This window comes from Megalobrama amblycephala, linkage group LG24 (assembly GCF_018812025.1).
Source record: "Megalobrama amblycephala isolate DHTTF-2021 linkage group LG24, ASM1881202v1, whole genome shotgun sequence".
In the NCBI taxonomy this organism is placed as follows: domain Eukaryota; kingdom Metazoa; phylum Chordata; class Actinopteri; order Cypriniformes; family Xenocyprididae; genus Megalobrama; species Megalobrama amblycephala.
This window is the reverse complement of record NC_063067.1, coordinates 4,011,409-4,031,714: the sequence shown is the minus strand read 5'-3', so window position 1 is coordinate 4,031,714 and position 20,306 is coordinate 4,011,409. Positions and strand designations below refer to the sequence as shown.

The following is a 20,306-nucleotide window of genomic DNA, read 5'->3' as shown; positions in this document are numbered from 1 at the left end:
CCGTCCCCACCAAAACCAGGAACAGCTTGGCCCTAGATGGAACTCTGTCATCCATCATGACAGTGAAAATCGCTGGCCTGGAACCATGTTTCAAATGGGAGGCACCAACCCCTGTGCTGAAGGCCTCAAAACCTGCTACCAACACCTACAATAAACAACACTAACCATTATCTCTCTCTCTCTCTCTCTCTCTCTCTCTCTCTCTCTCTCTCTCTCTCTCTCTCACACACACACTCACTCACTCACATTCACACCCAAAATGCTGAATTAAATAAATATTTTTTTATTTGTACAAATTTGTCATTTTTCATATCAGACCCCCGTCCCCACCCAAACTCCCATCGCTGCCGCTGCCGAAATCTCACTTTGAACTCCGTTCAGAACTTGAGAGCCCTGCAAATGTAATCTATATGTTCACATCTTTGGACAGAGAAGTTTAATGCAGACGTCTAAGATAAGGAGGATGATGCTCGCTCTAGCGTGTTTTATTGGTAAGTCATGTGCCTTTTTTTTTTTAAAGGATATCGCTTTAAGTTGATTGTAGATCTGCAAATGTTTTAAAGGCATTGTTGCTGCGACTGCTGTTGATGATGATGATGTCGAATCGCTGACGGTGTCTGAAGGAGGAAACCTCACCATCTCTATTCCCATTAAGAAGTGGGACGAAGACCCTCAGGTTTTGGTTTCTCGTCTCAAAGGCTCCTCACAGCAGCTGATAGCACAGATAACATGTCATGATCGAGTCTGTGAGCGCGAGTGTTTGATTTCTGAGGTCTCATTGATTTGTGATGAAGAGAATGTGACGCTGATCCTGATGAACGTCAGCTTCAGTCAATCGGGGCTTTACAAAGTCTGCAAACATGGAGATACACAGCCGGAAAACAAGATTTACCAAGTTACAGTGTTTAGTAAGTATTAGAAGCACATCGTATTGTCTTTGATTTTCTGATGAAATGCATTGTGGTATTGCATCATCACAATGTCGAAGTCCTCCATAATAAAAGGACAGCAGTATAGATTTTATGCCAGTTATGAAAAAAAAGTTTATTTAATGACATTTTATACAATGGCAAAGAACCTGTTTAGTTTGTCTCCAGTACGCTGAAACATCTGAACATGCTCTTAAAATGAAGGTTGATATTTGTGCTCATTTAGCCTTAGAAAAACAATGAAAGTTATGAATGTTACAGTGAATGACTGAACTCAAGTGACTTGTGGGTTAAGTTATGATGCATCATGAGAGGTTTGAGTCAAAGCTAATGTTGTGTGTTCAGGAAAAATGACATGCTCTCAGCTTTCACTTCACATGATAGGCTATTTCAAAGAGGAAGCCCAAAAAATATGATTTTCTTTTATAGCGTCTTAACCTGCAGGATTTGTAGTCCATCTAATTTGTAGTCCTTGTAGTCCTATTTGTACAAATGTGTTCGGTGTCCTTTACAGAGCCTCCACCCTGTACTTTCAGCCCAGAACAACCACCACCTGCCATCTACAGTAACTCATTCACTGCAGGCGTAACCACATCCGCTCTGGGCATCTCTGTGCTCATCACTGCTGTCATTGGTGTCATCTCGTGATAACACAAGAAGGCAAGTATCGTCATGAAGCCAATGAAAATGACACACAACTTTGTTTCTGTCCTTAAGAATATTATTGGATTAGTTTGGAATTTCAACAATGGAATAGTTTGGATATTATAAGCCTAAAATAGTTTATACTTTTGCATCTAAACCATTATTTTCACTTGATTTGACTGGCATCCTGTAACTGTTTTTGTGTTGACTTACAGGTAACACATGAGAAACTCTACGTCCAGTAGAAGTGACCGTCACTGGGCCTTACATACAGGTGCTCATCTGCAGGACTAAGATGAATGTAATAAGACAAGACCTTTTTTCAGTGACTACTTTTACATGTGCACCAATAATGTGATTATTTCAAATAATCAGAGTAAGAACTTAATTACAGTAAGATGTTTACATGACACAAGCAAACCTCTTCAATCTCGTTTACATACATTTTTCATTATTCGTTTAAGAGTTGTATTCACACCCCGATGTACAGCACAAATGATGAACTAAATGGAGTAGGCATGTTACTGCTCACTGTTTTGTCAAATGCAAAGCACATTTTTATGGTATACGGCATTATATTCATGTTGCACAACGTTGGCAACATGAACTCATTTTCTTTAGCACCCCAAATGTGATTCGTTCTTCATCTCTGATGAATCTGCACATGACGGCATCATCCGTGTTCGTCACAAGCACATGCGCACTTTGGCCAGAGTGAAGTAGATGTGATTACATTGTTTACATACCTGCATACATCACATATTTTACTTTAATTATGGTTACTACAATTGAGCTTCAATTTCATCAAAGTATTGTGTTTACATGAGGTGAAGCTTAATCGTCTCATTATGATTCACATTATCAGGGTGCCTGTAAATGTAGTCAGTTATTATAAAGAGTCAGCTATAAGTGATCAAATGGTACTGTAGTTCAACTCTCTGAAGACTGTAACCACTGGGACACTGGTGCTTTTTACTGAGTGATCCGACATGGATCAGCCGGGATATGTAGAAATTCCCAAGTGATTCTGCTGCCTTTGAGTGGCACATACACTCTTAAATATAAAGGTTCATTTAAATATAAGGTTCAATATAAAGAGGACCCACTTTTGTGCCACAGAAGAATCTTTCAGATGAACAGTTCTTTAAAGAACCATTTTGTCATAGTGTGAAGAACATTTTAATAAGCAAACAATAGAAAGGTGCCATGAATGTTAAAGGTTCAATGAACCATTGATGCCAATAATGAAGCTTTATTTTTATTGTGCACTGGCACAACAGGTGTTACTTTTAATGATGTTTATGTGTTCTTGAACTCCATGAGACCATAATGTGTTCCATTTATAATTTTATGTTTGTTTTAGCATTATTATTAGGGGTCCAAGCACTGAAGGTTGTTCACTAGAGGGCGCCAAACAATAAGAAATAAGTCCAATGATTTTGCATTCATATTCATGGCTATATCGTCCCTTTGGAATTATAAGGTCCTGTCTGACATTTTTGTCAAAATTGAGTTATTTACATATTCTTATTCTGTGACAAATTATTTACATTTTGTGATTTTTTTTTTTTTAATTTAGAAAACAAAAAGGTTCTATCTACAATGTCGAATGGAATGCAAAACTTTGAATCTCAATATCTCCAAACCACTCAAATAGAACCTTATAATTCCAAGGGGATGAAATAACTACTACTTTTAGGACCATGACAATATCTGCTTTGTTTTTATAATTAGCTTGCAAAGAAATGTGTGTATAGGCTATATATATATATATATATATATATATATATGTGTGTGTGTGTGTGCAAAATTCTTGTAGATCATTAAATGTTAACATATTTTTATTTCCTTTTTATTAACACATTTTTCAAGTTGCCATACATGATTATATTTTGCAAAGCAATAGCAATATTATTTGTCTCTTTTAATATATTGTATAGAATAGTATTTCAGTAAAAGCACACTTTTTTGCACATAAATTAGTTACTTAATTATTTCTAAGCTTTTAATATAGACACTGTAACACATTCTCTTGTAACTTATTAAAGGATTAGTCCACTTTTAAATAAACTTTTCCTGATAATTTACTCACCCCCATGTCATCCAAGATGTTCATGTCTTTCTTTCTTCAGTCGGAAAGAAATTAAAGTTTTTGATAAAAACATTCCAGGATTTTTCTCCTTATAGTGGACTTCACTGGGCACCAAACAGTTGAAGGTCAAAATTAGTTTCACTGCAGCTTCAAATTGTTCAACACTATCCCAGATGAGAAATAAGGGTCTTATCTAGTGAAACCATCACTCATTTTCTGAAAAAAATTGAAAATTATATAAGTTTTAACCAGTGTTGGGCACGTTACTTTAAAAAAGTAATTAGTTATAGTTACTAGTTATTTCTCACAAATAGTAACAGAGTTAGTAACTGAGTTACATCATTATAAAATAAACTAATTACCAGGGAAAGTAACTATTGCCTTACTTTTAAAAAAAAATTAAAATATGTCAAATAACTTGAATGCCCCCAATATTAAATATAAGAATAAATTATTCTTGATCCGACTCGTGACTCATGATCCGCTCTTGCTTATGAAACATCTCTGTACTTTACAATAGCCTACGTTTTTGTAACCATTAAAGAAAATTTAGTTTCATATATATGTTTAAATAGTCCTATGTTATGTTTTAAATTCATTTACTTGATTATGAAAAGTGAACAGCATGAGTAAGATGCATCATAAGATGCGCAATATATCGGGAGACATGGAGTGGGTCAGACACGATTTTGACCACTTCATTATGTTTTGTAGAAAGCCTTTCTGAATTTCGTTTTGTAAAAATTGTATCTTAATTTTAATCAATGTTTCATCAACCAATTGCCTGGATTTAATAAATAAGAAGCAAATATAGCAGACAATATAATCATGGCAGGCGCGGGCGCGATCACTGGCGCGTGAACTGGAGGCGCGACTTACAGGCTACAGAACCGAAACTCAGCGTATAGGCTGCTTGCCTCGCAGACATGAGAAATATATCTACAGAAAGCTTGAAATATCTAAAAACGAAAAGAAATGGGCTTCTCTGGTTATGGAGCCTAATCCGAATGAAGTACATGCTCTCTCTCTAGGCGTGTCCAGTGTGCGGAGATGATGAGAGTCAGTATGTCAACTTCATCTTTGCAGCCGACACTGATTCTAAAACATTACTTTATTAATAAACAATTAAAATGTCTCCTTCCTGTTTTGGTCACATTCATAATTATTACTTTTACCGGTTCTTTATGGCAAGCTTTATGCGTGCGCTTGAGTGCCTTTGTACTATATTACATAAACGCTCATTATTAGTTTATTCTCTCCAGTATTTAAGAAATTAAATTAATATAAATGTGATTAGTCAACTAATGGCTTAAATGAATAACTACTAGTCGACTAGAACAACTTATTTCCCATATTTTCGATCCAGCATGTCACAAAGGGTATTCTGGTTTGAGCTCGCGCTCATCTCGCTTGCTCACAGACACACACATACACAGAGAGCATCGTTCATTATTATCAGTTTAAAATTATATTTGTGTATGACTAACCGCAGCACACACCAGAGAAAAAAACTTTCCAGTTCCTATGGCTAAGAGAGAGCCTACTCTATGGAGTCAAATTAATGCCTTAAAGTTTTGCACAAAAATAAAGTTTTGCAAAACAAAAAAAAGAATTGAGCAATAAAAAAATGTTTTGCAAACAAAAATAAAGAATTGCAAAGGAAAAATAAAGTATTGAGCAGAAAAAAATAAGTTTTGCAAGCAAAAATAATAAATTGCAAAATAAAATAACGTAGTGCAAAAATAAAAATATAATCAATTACAAAAATCAATGACAGCTGTAATCCTATTTTATCTTTGCCACATATTTTTCATGCTCAAACCTACTAAATCATTTGCAACGCTCATTTTATTCTGCGTTTCAGTCAAGCGTGCGCTCACGATACCGGCTTTCGTTTGCGCTGCACTGTTCTGTGCGGTTCCCTTTATGGCACTGGTTTGACGTGGGGGTGGAGTCAAGAAACGGGGGCACGCCCCCGCGAAACACGTCATCGACAGGAGACGCAGATCGCAACAGAACAGATCAAGCATAGAGACAGAGCGCATTTATTATAATCTGAAAACCATGCCCACCGGGGGAAAAACAATCCAACCGGGGGAAAAATCAATCCAACCGTCTCCATTGACTTTGTAATGCATGATGCTGCCTCCTTGTCTTTTCTGACTCATTACAAAAAACAGAACAATGCCTAAAAGCTGCTGTGTGACAAGGTGTACAGCTAACAAGCTAAAAACCCCAGAAATAAGTTTTTATAAGCTGTCGACCCCAAAAAACGAATGTTTAAGGACACAAAAGTGGATACAGGCAGTGAGACAGAGCACAACAGGTCATATTACTATAAGAAATGCATTGGAGGGGTCGTAATTGGCGACAACATATGCTAAACAAACCAACAAAAACAAACCATTCATTATTTTTAACCATGTCAAAGAATTATTTCACCTGTCGCTGATTACGTTCCCCTCCAATGCATTTCGCGGGGGCGTGCCCCCGTTTCTTGACTCCACCCCCACGTCAAACCAGTGCCATAAAGAGATCCGCACAGAAAAGTGCAGCGCAAAGGAAAACCGGTATCGTGAGCGCACGCTTGACTGAAACGCAGAATAAAATGAGCGTTGCAAATGATTTAGTAGGTTTGAGCATGAAAAATATGTGGCAAAGATAAAATAGGATTACAGCTGTCATTGGTTTTTGTAATTGATTATATTTTTATTTTTGCACTACTTTATTTTATTTAGCAATTTATTATTTTTGTTTGCAAAACTTATTTTTTTCTGCTCAATACTTTATTTTTCCTTTGCAATTCTTTATTTTTGTTTGCAAAACATTTTTTTATTGCTCAATTCTTTTTTGTGTTTTGCAAAACTTTATTTTTGTGCAAAACTTTAAGGCATTAATTTGACTCCATAAACTTCCAGTACCAGTACTTTAGATGAGGGAAATTTCACTATGTACAGTAAACTGTAGCACGCTGTACACCCTCAAACTTGTGATTGTCAACTTTCTCTGTAGCCATTTGTTATACTGTATTTTGCAGAAATGAGAAATGACTGTCTTGTGTCAGAAGACCAATACACTGCTATAGTACCTTATATACTGTAATGAAATTTGGCCAAATGTGCAGAGGATGCTGAATTTAGTTGTACTGTAATTGACAGTATACTGTATTGTGCTGCATACCAAGTTCATACATATCTACTGCCAGATCAATTTACAATAGTAAAATGAAAAAAAAGAAAGAAAAAAAATCACTGCTGTATTTTACTGTATCTGTAAATTTATTTTTGTATAGTGTAGTAGACTGAGCTGCAAAATAATTCCCGAATCCCAGTAAACGGTATTTTTGTTACAGTGTTATATGAATTGATCTCACTAGTGTTCACTGGGCAGTGCAGTAGTCTGTGTATTTGTTAAGTTTTGTGTGTCATCTGAGGTCAAAGTTTGATTTTGTCAGACAAGAATAAGTTTTTGACTAAAACATTTTATTTTGACCTGGAAGTTTGAGGTTTGTTGCATAGTTTTGAGATTGTGTTTATAGTTGTAAGAAAATGTTGAATCATTTCATTTCAACTAGATTGAAAAGTTTGAAAGACAAATTTATGCTGGCTTGTCATAAAGCCAACTTAAAGTCTTGTTTAAAAAACATAAATAGTTTGGTCAGTTAGGCTAGAATATAGATGTTCTGGGTGATTGCTAAAGTGTTGCTAGGTGGTTGCTAGGAGATTCTGGGTGGTTGCTAGGCTCTTGCTGCAATTGCTGGGGTGTTGCTAGAGTATGTAGTTGATAGGGTGTTCTGGGTGAACACACACAGACATTCCCACCTCTGTTAATAACAGAAACTCAAAAATTGTTTGCAAAAAACAAGTTTTTGTTGTTCTTTAACTTGCACTAAAACATGTGATTTATGCCATCGAAGTAACCTGTGTAATATTAATAAAACTGCTCATCTCCTTTAGTGATACAAGGTCAGACTCATTTTAAATCTGTTGATGTTTTTCATATAGTGCCTTTACTTGGTGCCATGATGGATATTGAAATCTTGTTATTTATTTTGGTAATGCAATGTTTGTGAACACAATTGTGTATGTCAGGCCATAAATCTCCAAAAACTATGCATGGGCACTTCCTTTGGTGTTGCCACCCCTCATGGACCTCATGCCACCCCTTTGCCACCCTATAAATAATTTTCTAGATCCGCCCCTGACAATAAGGAACATAATATGCATTTCTGCCAAGACTATTGCACTTACATGAAGAAAGAACTACAAACAAGTGTGGGGAAACGGTATAGAGTATTTTAAACTGATAATGGAAATGACTTGAAAGAAGCATGTGTGCACACAGAAGTTTTATTTAAGAGTAAAAATTCTCTCTCTCACACACACACACACACACACACACACACACTATCTCTCTCTCCCTCTCTCTCTCCCTCTCACACACACACACACAGAACGGAACGTGCAGGTCGTCGCAAAACAGAATTATCATTTGCGCATGTGCGTTTTCTAAAGAGTCTACTACGCATGCGTAGAACGGATCGTGCAGGTGGAACGGATCGTGTACCGACAAGGCCGCTGCCATCTTAGCTGCGTGTCACCGCACGTCACTCACAGATAACTGAAAATGGGCAAAGAGGCAGGACGAAGTTGGAGCCCATGCGACTTGTTGCTGAAACCACGCCTGCCTAGCATATCTATTTTAAATACTATCTAAAATATTAATAAAGATAACAATATCATTAGAAAGTACTAAAGGTTTACTGTCAATCTACTGTGTTTTTTAAGATAACGTTATAGATGTTCTAACACCAGTAGGCTAATTAATTTGTGTGGGGTGTGCAAATAACACAAAAAAAATCAACTGGGACTTCATACCTTTAATGAAAAAGAGATCGCGAGATGAATCCAATCCGTTGCACTTGGGTAAAATGTCCATTTCAAAACAAAAATATTAAAAAAAACCCTACTTTTTGTTCATGAAAGCATTAAATCCATGAAATCTTAATATATTATCCATCGTTTGCATTACATATCTAAGGAATGATTTGCTCTCCATCATCGTTCTTCAAGAAAGGATGCAATCTGAGCAGCGTTTATAATGTAAAACTCTATACGTACATAGGTACCAGATATCTGTATAACTCTCAAATGTTCTCTCAAACTAATGAGCACGTGTCCAAAGTATAATTTTTCAAAATAGTGCAGCAGTTTTAGTTATATCCAAGCAGTGCTGTCGGAGTTGTATATCCTCCTGGTATTGTCATTGTAGTAAATCTCAGGAACAAAACTTTTAGCCAATGCCACGACGATCCAACAGCGTGTGTTCCGCATGCGAGCACATGTACACAGACTGACATCTGTCTCGAGTATGCAGCAAGCCATATAATGTATAAAATAATCCAGAAAAAAGGCACAAATATGGCTGAGATGCCAAATTCAGCGGCTGAAATTAGCTGCTGAGGTGACATGACGGCTCACAGACAGCAGCGCCGATCCACCTGTCACTCAAGTGACCACGCCCTTAATTATGCAGAACTTTAAGGCTTAATATAATTTAAACGGATGAGTTATAAAAAAATTCACCCCCCTCAGAGTTGTCATGAAGGGCAAAATTAGCAGTATAGACCAAAACCACAATTTGAACCAGACTGTAAACATGTTTTTTTCTGCTATAAACTTGGCTGTTTTAACATTATGGTCAATGAGATTCTGCTCTCTTTTGCAGCCTGTCCCTAGCGGCCAGTCAATGAATCGCAGTTTAAGTTACTTCCGTATTAGCTTCACGAGAAACTGGGGGAGGTTGCCGCTTGATCTAAATACAGACGCATCCGATTTTCACAAATCCCTACTTAATGAAGTCAGGATTGTATTTGCAGCAAAATCTTGACTTTTGGGGCGGGTTGGCGCAACTTTGGTCTCCCCTTTTCCGCTTTAAATATTTCTCCATAACTTTTGCTACAGGCTACGGTTGACTGAGTGTCTTCTTCTGCTTATTAGCGCTTGTTAAACAACTAACTGAGGCATTACTGCCACTAGTGGTGGGATGGTGTATTGTAACTGTCTCATGGATAACAGTGGTCATTCTGGTGTCTTCAATTGATAACTTCTCTGGTCCCGCGGCCCACAGGTGAAAAATGTAAAGTTTTTTGCGGCCCTCCTGGTGGCGCTCGCGGCCCTATGGTTAAGAATAGGTGCAATAAATGAAACTAAAAAAAAAAAATAAAAATGAAAAATTGTACTGACTGCAGCTAAAACATACCATACACATCGACTTTGAACTTTCTCTCATAGATGGATCCAGCCCTGTAGAGAGAAACTTCATACAGTCCAGAGTCACCAGAGCTGATGTTCCTGATGGTCAGTGCTCCAGTCTTTGGGTCCATTTTCACTCTGCCGGTCAGTCTCTCCCCATAAAAGGGTTCAAAACCCTGATACATCTGCGCGATACGGACAGTTCGATCACCCCTTTTTAAATGCCATTTTGCTTCACTGAAGCTCCCAAGCTCAGTGTTTCCTGTTCGTAGAGTGAGAACATCTCCCTCCATCACAGTCTTTAACTCATCCCACTCACCAGTCACTAAATCAGAAAGAATTTAGGTACAGACTACAGTTAGTGCTCTAAAAATAATAAAGGCCTACAAACCTCAATTACCCACAAAAACATGTGGTACACTTGTTATTTATTGCATCCAGCCATTTGCAGGATAGCAAACTACTTCCATATCACTCATACTATTTCTGCAGTATTTTGTAGTATTTCTTCAGTAAGCATAGAATACCTGTTAAACTATAAAATTTTTTATATAATTTCCAGTGTGGCAAATAAACAGAATAATAACAACAACTGATTTGTAGACTTCTTTCTAGAGATTTTCACACAGAATTACATTAAAAATGAAAGATGCTTCTTTATTTTAAAAGATGATAACTGGACACTACTTGCTAAATTAAACATAAAATGTAGAGAGGTCATGTGACAATGACGTTTGATATGTTAATGTTGCATAATTAATATTATTTCACAAATTTATTTAAAAAAATGATTGTACAGAATTTTTGAAACATTTTATGCAGTTTATAAACAAATAAACAATAACAAAAATGTACACAAATTAATTAAGTTTTGATGCACTGCCTTAATTACACATGACAAATGTCACTAGTTAACATTATAGAATCATTAACACTATAAATAATATCCAATAACTCTAAAATTCTAAAACGGAACTAAATATACTGATCTAAATATTTATGGAACCAACACTAGAAATCCCACTAAAAATTACATTCATAGAGTGAAAAAAACCCACATACTAATTTAAACTAAAAAGTCAAATTGAAAATGAAATAGGAATAAAAACTAAATTAAAACCTATAATAATGCTGCTGTGAAGTTAATGTATATGCTATTAAAGCTATAGAAAAAGTACAAAGGAAACGTAAAAAAAAAAAAAAAAAAAATGGTCATATCACCACCCCCAACATATATGCTTATATTATAATTTTATATATACATTATGCTGCTGTCTTGGCAACACCCACAAATTGACCCATTTCGGTTTTTCACAAAACTAGTGACAAAATTTCTACATATAAATCTAAAAAGGTAAGTTTACATTTCTCATCCTCATTAAGTTTTCAGACTAACCCATGAAACTGTCAATGTTGAGGTTTCAGAACATGTTTTTTAATACAACAGCTAAAACAATTGTGAAAATAAAATTTAAAAGATTTATCCTACCCTCCATGCTGATGAAGAACACAATCAATAGCCAGATGCTGATGGACATTATGAACAATATTATTACAAGCTGTGTTGCTCTTGATGATGAACCTCAACCTGATCTGATGAACATTCAGTGAAGATTTAAAGTCTTTGTTTTTTTCGTCAGGAAGTGACACATTGACCACAAAATCAGATGTCTACTAGATGGGAACTAAAAACCTTTCAACAACAAACATTGTTGATTTTCACAAATACAGACTATAATCTAGAAGAACCTAGAAGTTCACTTGGAAGGATATTTTCACTCTTAGTCTTCAGTTCCACCAGTCGCACTTTGACTTAAAAGTTCTTAATGAAAATCAGCAAGTTTAAATTTTGATGTTTTATTGAAAACAATAATGTTTAAATTCATCATTATGGTGATCGGTGTTTGTTGTGGTTAGGCTCTTGACCCATGATTTTTTAACTTTAGTTTTTCTTTGGCTGCTTTGTTTCTAAAGTTAAGAAAATTAAGAAAAACAAAAGAAAATCTGTTAAGATGAAGGTGGCTTGGTTATCATGTAGTGGCCTGATTCACTGATCTTATCTATAGTCTGATCTCTGATTAAAATATTTAATATCTATGATGTCTGGGTGTGTATACATGGTCCTGTCAAAATATTTACTGCATAATGACTTTATATAATCTTTTAAAGGTGCCCTCGAATGAAAAATTGAATTTATCTTGGCATAGTTGAATAACAAGAGTTCAGTACATGGAAATGACATACAGTGAGTCTCAAACTCCATTGTTTCCTCCTCCTTATATAAATCTCATTTGTTTAAAAGACCTCTGAAGAACAGGCGAATCTCAACATAACACTGACTGTTACGTAACAGTCGGGATCATTAATATGTATGACCCCAATATTTGCATATGCCAGTCCACGTTTCCAACATTATAAAAGGCATTAGACAAGGGCAGCCAGTATTAACGTCTGGATGTGCACAACCAAATCATCAGACTAGGTAAGCAAGCAAGATGGAGCAATAATAACTGACATGATCCATGATATCATGATATTTTTAGTGATGTTTGTAAACTGTCTTTCTAAATGTTTCGTTAGCATGTTGCTAATGTACTGTTAAATGTGGTTAAAGTTACCATCGTTTCTTACTGTATTCACGGAGACAAGAGCCGTCACTATTTTCATTATTAAACACTTGCAGTCTGTATAATGCATAAACACAACTTCATTCTTTATAAATCTCTCCAACAGTGTAGCATTAGCCGTTAGCCACGGAGCACAGCCTCAAACTCATTCAAAATCAGAAGTAAACAATATAACAGTATACAATACTCACATAATCCGACGCATGCATGACGAACACTTTGTAAAGATCCATTTTGAGGGTTATATTAGCTGTGTAAACTTTGTTAAGGCACTGTTTAAGGCAAGCGCGAGCTCTGTGGGCGGAGAGCACGGGATTTAAAGGGGCCGCAGCATAAAATCGGCGCGTTTATAATGATGCCCCAAAATAGGCAGTTAAAAAAATTAATAAAAAAAAATCTATGGGGTATTTTGAGCTGAAACTTCACAGACACATTCAGGGGACACCTTAGACTTATATTACATCTTTTAAAAACATAATCTAGGGCACCTTTAAAATATGAATTTATATTGTAATACTACCATAAACAATGTGAAATTAATTAACATAATATAATAAAATAAAACACAAGTTTAAAAAAATTAAATGACACAGCTCAAACATTTTCTGTATGGCTTTAAAAAATTCAGAATATCTGATTGTAACACTGATGCCGTAATATCACAAGACAGCAGTAAATAATGTGAAATTAACACCTATATATACTCAGAGATTAGATATGAATGGGATCCAGCATCATCTGATCAGATTTTCTCTTGCATTTTCACCATAAAAACATGCTTTAGAAACACAGTTAAAGCAGAGAAAAAATAAAATTAAAAAGTCAAGGGACAGGAGCCCAAATAAAACAAACACTGATCTTCATAATGGTGACTTCAAACTTTATTATTTTCAATAAAACATCAACATCTAAACCTCTCTTGATTCTCATGAAGAAGTCAAACTGGATTGTAATAATTAAATATGTTGAGATCTTGAGAGATCTGTTAGTGTTTAATGTTCTGTTGTTGTTGTTGTTGTTGTTGTTGTTGTTTTTTTACAGTGAAGATCTTTGATCTTAATAAGTCTGGAAATACCTGTGAGTGTTTTTCTGTAACGTGTTTAATGAAACTTTCTATAAAAGTTTTTTTAATTAGGATATTTTACTTTAATTAAACAGTTTTTGTTTGGCAGCCACTGCAACCTGTCATTTGACCTTTTTTTTTTTTTTTTTTTTACAGCATGAGCAATGATGCCAACTGTCCTTTTGTGCCATCTGGTGGTGATTGTGAAAATTATTATTGCCTTTATTTTTGTAATTTTACATACATTTGTATGTAATAAAAAAAAAAAAAAAAAAAAAAAAAAAAACTGAAATATATCTTCTGTATAATACAATAATGTTTCAGTAAAAGAAGAGAATTACTGTAATTTGTCATGTGGCATAATACTTCAAATAACAGCCAACTTTGTTCATTTACACATATTTGTCATTTTACAGAGTTTTGAGAAGAATTTAAAATGAAAGAAAACGACTGTAAAAAAAGATTTATTTTAAAAGAGGTTGTGGCAACATCAAGAGACTGATTGGTCTCCATTTCACCATTCCAGATGTTTATTCTATGAACATGCAGAAGTTCATGCCACTGATCACCATCAAGACTAAATATATTGTCCAATAAAAAAAGAGAGATCATTTTAGTGAAGCTAGTCTTAAAAACAACACCAATAATGCTATTTTTTAGAAAGAAGGTTTAAACAGTCTAGTAACAATGACAAAATACAGTTTAAAATCACTAAAAACAAGTCTTTAGCACACATAGAATGACCATTGAAGATATTCCTCCAGGGGGCGCTCTGCAGCATGCACATCTCAAGATATCTTTGCCCACTGGAGAAGTGCACATACATACATATTATAAAAATAACAACCATATGCTCCCACCGATTTTTCTCCCCAAACAAATCCTACTTCGATCTCTGCAATCCAGGGATCATGATCAGCTGGGGTCAAATCTTGGCACCACATATTAGTGTTAAAGGTTTATAATAAAAAGACACACTGCAAAACAATTTAATTGAATTCACATTTATTTGTATAACATATTTCACATTACATAACGTTTCAAAGCAGTTTTACAGAAATGTACATGTTTGTACATCCCAATCTGTTATTAGAGCTGTCTCTGTAATGTCCATATTTCAGAAATCAGTTCAATATAATTCAATGCAGGCAGTTAACATCATGCATTAATTTAGGCTGAAACAATGAGCTTATTAAAGTAATTATTACAAGTTGTGGACATGATATAAAACATTTAGCAGAGGTGCATGTTGATTCAGAGTTGGCATCATCTGAAGTCCTCACAGGAGCTGTCTTCATCTCTTCACAGGTGTTTGGTCATCCTAAGTAAATATATAAGTAAATTATAATAATAATATTTCCTGAATTATAATATAAATTATAATAATATTTCCTGAAGGCAACAGTGTTAAATACCAATGTGTTAACAGTTTTAAGAGGAATGCAGACAGAAACTATGTTTATTTGAGACCAAACTATATTTAGGCCTAAACATTTTCTTGAGATATATATATATATATATATATATATATATATATATATATATATATATATATATATATATATATATATATATATATACTGTTAAAATTACTGTTTAAGATTTTATTCATTTCAACAATTTTATCAATAATTTATAATTGTCTCAGTATATTCTAAATCACTCTCCTCCCCATATTGGGGACTTTTGGGTACCAACTGTATTATTTCCCGAATCAGCAACTAATAACTCTTTTCTCAAGCTTATACTCTTGGAAGCGCATCTCAGTGGTGTGATGTGTGTGGTGTGATGTTGTGGGTTGGGTCGATTAGGAGGAGAAATTGCCAAACCATAGATGTATATGTAGATGCCTCATTATGGCCGCTATGCGTAAGCTGTCCGCCATATATGGTCAAAAAAGATTTTTTTTTTTTTTTTTTTTTTTTTTTAAAGCCACGAGTACTTGAGTTGCAACCCTGACATGAATATCTATATCTGCAATCAGCAGATGAGTTTTGTAGTATTTAGTTTATCATTGTTAGATGATTCTACATGCACTAAAAATATTGTTTAAAGCACTTATAAACAGTGTTGGGGGTAACGCATTACAAGTAACTTGAGTTACGTAATCAGATTACTTTTTCAAGTAACTAGTAAAGTAACATTACTTTTTCAATTTACAACAAAATATCTAAGTTACTTTTTCAAATAAGTAACGCAAGTTACTTTTTCCATTTATTGACTGACATGTGACCCCATGTTGAGAGGAATACAGTGCAGAGATATTGTGTGTGCTGTGTAAGCAATGATGGTTATTGTAGTTCTAGACTAAATGTGAACATGCATTTACTCATCTCACTTGCACGAAATCATTCAGTATTCCTCAAAATGAATAAAAACAGTGAAATGCAATCTCAGAATTTTTGCAAACCTGTAATAATTAACTATATTAAATTACACAAATATACTTTATGTATTTAATCTCAATTATTAACCAATGTCTTTGCTGCTGACCTTCAATTCAACCATACTAATAAGCAAAAAATACTTTAGATTAGATTTAGAAATAAGAACTAGAACTTCCTTCTCCTGTATCTTATTCTTCTTAAATCCAGAACGGCAGCACATCTGAAAGATTTGTTTGAGCTGCGCCCTCTACTGTACAGGTGTAAATATGCTTTTCCTTCAGCCTAAGGCTTATTGATTTCACTTTTGGTGTGAAAGGGCCTTTTTGCCAAAAATAGAATGTTTTTGTTGTTATTAAAAAACAAACAAACAAGCAAGCCCAGCCCTGGTGAGAAAAAGTAACGCAAAAGTAAAGTAACGCATTACTTTTCATAAAAAGTAACGAAGTAACGCAATTAGTTACTTTTTTAGGGAGTAACGCAATATTGTAATGCATTACTTTTAAAAGTAACTTTCCCCAACACTGCTTATAAATATTATTATCAGAGAACCTTGCAGCCAAATTACTCTTAGCTTCTAATGAAAGCAGTGAACTGATTATAGATTTTCACATGTTAAAGGTTATCCCATTTCTTTGGCAATTTAAATCTCAGTGGTTGTGGCAATTTGCTTATAAAACATACCCTGCATCCCAATGTGAATACTATCCACCCTAAATAGTATTGAATATTACTAATATCACATGTTATTTAGGATGGATAGCATGCACATTGAGACACGTGCTCACTGTTTTTTTTCTGTGAGTGATGACGGCATCTGTAGTGTTGACCGTTCAAAGATGGCGGACGCGTTCACGTGTCTGGGGCAGTTGAATGAGGAAACTAGTTTTACATACTTCTATGTTTAAAGTTCCGTGAATTTGAGACTTTTTTTACAGTCTATGTTTGAGACTGTATTCGCCAACTCTGATTTGAGCAAGTCGCGTGAGTGTGATAGAGTAGGGTCTGTCAAGTCAAGTCATAGGATTATCAAGTGTTTTCCAAGAGATTGAAGATGTTACTCTTCGTTGTAATGATCGGTAAGTAATATGCCGGTTTGACAGATACTCTCACAGGTTAATTTATACCGGGTACAGTGTAGCTATAATTACGGTGCAATTACTTTTTAGGCATTGTTGCTGTTGCTTTTGCTACAGCTGCTGGTGTTGATGATGATAAAGATGAGATTGAGTCGCTCAGGGTTTCTGAAGGAGGAAACCTCACCATCTCTATTCACATCAATAACTCGGACGAAGATCCTCAGGTTTTGGTTTCTCGTCTCAAAGGCATCTCACAGGAAGCGATAGCACAGCTGATCTGCCATAATCGAGTCTGTGAGAGCGAATACTGGATATCCTGGAGTTTCTCTGAGCTCTGATGGAGAGAATGTAACGCTCGATCCTGATGAACGTCAGATACAATCAAACGGGACGTTACTTGGTCCAAAAACTGAGCAGTGCACAGCTGGAACACAAGATTTACAACATTACAGTGTATCGTAAGTATTAAACGAGCATGTCATACTGTCTTTGATTGAAGAATCACGCAGTTTTTTCATGATGAAATGTGTTGTAGTAGTTGCATCATAAGTTGCATCATCATAATGTCACGGGACAACAAGAGAACAGCAGCACAGAGTTTGCCATTTTTGAGTAATACTTGTTTATTTTGAGGCATTGTCACTTATGCAGGCATCTAAAAACTTTGGGACAGCTTGAAATTACATTTTATACATTTTGCAAAGAACATCCGGTTTTTGTCTCTGGTAAGTTTCTACATTAGCCACTGTATGCTGTTGAAATGAATGTCGATATTTGTAGACTTTTAGCCGTATAAATATAATAACTTATAAAGTTTTGACTTGTTACTGAACTCAAGTGACTTATGCGTGGGAAGGATCGCAAGTTTTGACGTTGAGTCGTGACGTAGCGTGCCTGTGCGCGGAAATGACAGAGAGCAGCTATGTTGTAGCATTCATTCATTCATTCATTCATTCACATTATGCAGTTTATGCAGCAACATTAAAAAAAAAAAAAAAAAAAAAAAAACCTAATCGTAATTGTGGGCTAGAAAGGGAAATATCGCCAAAACAAACTTTAATGTAGGCATGATGACAACAAGCTAAGTAATCTTAAGCTAAGTAAACTTTTGAAGTCCCACAACAAACAAACTCAAACAAACTTCACGCTATTAGGGTGATTTAAAGCGGGTTTTCAGTTGTTAAGATGCCATAGATCTCTAATATGATTATCCGACCTCACGCGAAGGACCACAATCCTAAACTTTAAAAGGCAGCTATATATATATTTTTGTGTATAAAAACCCAATTCATACATTCAAAACATATGAAAAATAAATACTTTAATAAAAAAAAATATGTAAAATATTATTTAGAAAATAGTTTGTTCCTATTACATTTTTTCTACTCATTATTGTTCTGTAATGTTGATGTATTATTTAATTGTTTGTATATTTATTTAGATTATTTATTTATTATTAATTTAGTTATTTAAATGATGTTTGTGTTATTTTTTTTATTAAATATCTATCTATCTATCTATCTATCTATCTATCTATCTATCTATAAGTTATGAAAGTACTTATACAAAACACCATGAAAGTAGTCCATATGGCTCAAGCTTCATGTGAGAAATGAGAAATGCGGTGATGTTGTGTTTCATGAGATGTGAGAATAACCTGTCTGGATCTTTATTCCGATTGCAGTGCTTTAATTGTATAGATAGATTATCATTGGTGTTGATCAAAGATGACAGGATGAAAATTTTGTACATATATAGCCTACATGCTAAGCTAAATCGTGAAAGTCCATGGACGTTTAATACTGTTATTTGTTAAAAACTCACTAACGGTTTTTGTTCTTGTCTCATACAGAGCCTCAACTCAACTTGTCTCATACACACACTCGACTCAGTACCGTCAGCCCTGAGCTGCTGACGTCTGTCACACACAGGAAAGTCATTCACTGCAGGTGTAACCTCAGCTGCTGTGTGCTTCGTGCTGCTCATCACTGCTGCTGTCATCGGTGTCGTTTATTTGAAACGCAGGAAGGCAAGTATCATCACAAGGCATTTTATCTTAATCTGTTAAATCATGATGACGTTAAAGATGACAACTGATATTCTCTCCTTTCTGTCCTTTTCAAAAATCACCCTCAAGCCATCCTAGGTCCTTTAAAGAAATTGTTCACCTAAAATGAAAATTTGCACCATCAGGCCAAGCCAAGATGTAAATAAAGTTTGTTTCTTATCTGAAAAGATTTATAGAAATTTAGCTTTCTCAGCAATGGATCCTCTGCAGTGGGTCAGAACGAATCAAAACAGCTGATAAAATCATAACAATAATCCACACGACTCCATCCATCAGTTAACATCTTGTGAAGTGAAAAGCTGCATGTTTGTAAGAAACAAATCCATCATTAAAGGATTAGTTCGCTTTCAAATGAAAAATATTCCAATTTTTACTCACCCTCAAGCCATCCTAGGTGTACATGACTTTCTTCTTTCTGATGAACACAATCGGATAAATATTAATAAATATCCTGACTCATCCGAGCTTGTATAATGGCAGTGAGTGGGATAAGTGAGTATGAGCTAAAGAAAGTGCTTCCATCCACATCCATCCATCATAAACATACTCCACACAGCTCCAGAGGGTTAATAAAGGCCTTCTGAAGTGAAGCGGATGCATTTGTGTAAAAAAAAATCCATATTTTACAAGCTATGAAGTAAATTATCTAGCTTCCATCAGACCGTCTTCCGTATTCAAGTTATGCAGAAAGTGTAAAACTCTTGCAGTTCAAAAATGCTTATGCTACGTCCTAAACCTTCCTTATTCAACTTACGGAAAAAGTGTAACTGACACAACACCAATTTTACACTTTCTTCGTAAGTTGAATATGGAAGGCAGTCATTATGCCTAATAAAAAAAATATGGATATTTTTTAACTTGCATTGCTTCGCCATGTGGAGTATGTTATGATGGATGGATGTGGATGAAGCACTTTCTTCAGCTCATACTCGTTGATCCTCGCTCACTGCCAATTATAAAGTTTGATGCTTCAGGATATTTATTAATATTTCTCAGATTGTGTTCATCAGAAAGAAGAAAGTCATATATGGCTTGAGGGTGGGTAAAGCTTGGGCTAATTTCTCATTTTAAAAAAAGTGAACTAACCCTTTAAGACATTATTAACTTTAAACCGTCTCTTCTGTCCAAAATACCAGACCATGATCAAAATCCACTGTCATGTTTG

At 35.1% G+C, this 20,306-nt stretch overlaps 1 protein-coding gene and 2 long non-coding RNA genes across 4 annotated transcripts; 2 read left to right on the top strand and 1 right to left on the bottom strand.

Annotated features, from left to right (window-relative positions):
* The first annotated feature begins 245 nt into the window (after positions 1 to 245).
* On the top strand, positions 246 to 10,429 carry si:rp71-80o10.4 (uncharacterized protein LOC100307105 homolog). Of its 2 annotated transcripts, XR_007182847.1 has the most exons (5): positions 246 to 491; positions 564 to 908; positions 1,444 to 1,589; positions 1,790 to 1,848; positions 9,960 to 10,429. XR_007182847.1 is itself a non-coding variant. In XM_048177163.1 (4 exons), exons 1-3 carry the CDS (start codon positions 440 to 442, stop codon positions 1,575 to 1,577), a joined length of 531 nt encoding a protein of 176 aa, XP_048033120.1. In that variant the 5' UTR covers positions 246 to 439; the 3' UTR covers positions 1,578 to 1,589; positions 1,790 to 3,609. The 2 variants fall into 2 exon arrangements, 1 of the variants encoding a protein (XP_048033120.1); XM_048177163.1 differs by lacking the exon at positions 9,960 to 10,429 and having other exon boundaries at positions 1,790 to 3,609.
* Positions 10,430 to 14,598: 4,169 nt separating this feature from the next.
* On the bottom strand, positions 14,599 to 17,390 carry LOC125260663. The gene is made up of 2 exons (XR_007183101.1): positions 17,258 to 17,390; positions 14,599 to 14,931 (listed from the first exon to the last, which is right to left on the bottom strand). It is a non-coding gene; the product is annotated as an uncharacterized LOC125260663 (long non-coding RNA).
* On the top strand, positions 16,829 to 19,102 carry LOC125260662. The gene is made up of 3 exons (XR_007183100.1): positions 16,829 to 17,073; positions 17,164 to 17,531; positions 18,926 to 19,102. It is a non-coding gene; the product is annotated as an uncharacterized LOC125260662 (long non-coding RNA).
* The last annotated feature ends 1,204 nt before the right edge of the window (positions 19,103 to 20,306 follow it).

Excerpts from the sequence above, each read along its gene's own strand:
- si:rp71-80o10.4 (XM_048177163.1), top strand. The coding sequence starts at position 440 with ATGCAGACGTCTAAGATAAGGAGGATGATGCTCGCTCTAGCGTGTTTT. Across the intron at positions 492-563 it reads CGCTCTAGCGTGTTTTATTG|GCATTGTTGCTGCGACTGCT; the intron begins GTAAGTCATGTG and ends AATGTTTTAAAG. Across the intron at positions 909-1,443 it reads TTACCAAGTTACAGTGTTTA|AGCCTCCACCCTGTACTTTC; the intron begins GTAAGTATTAGA and ends TGTCCTTTACAG.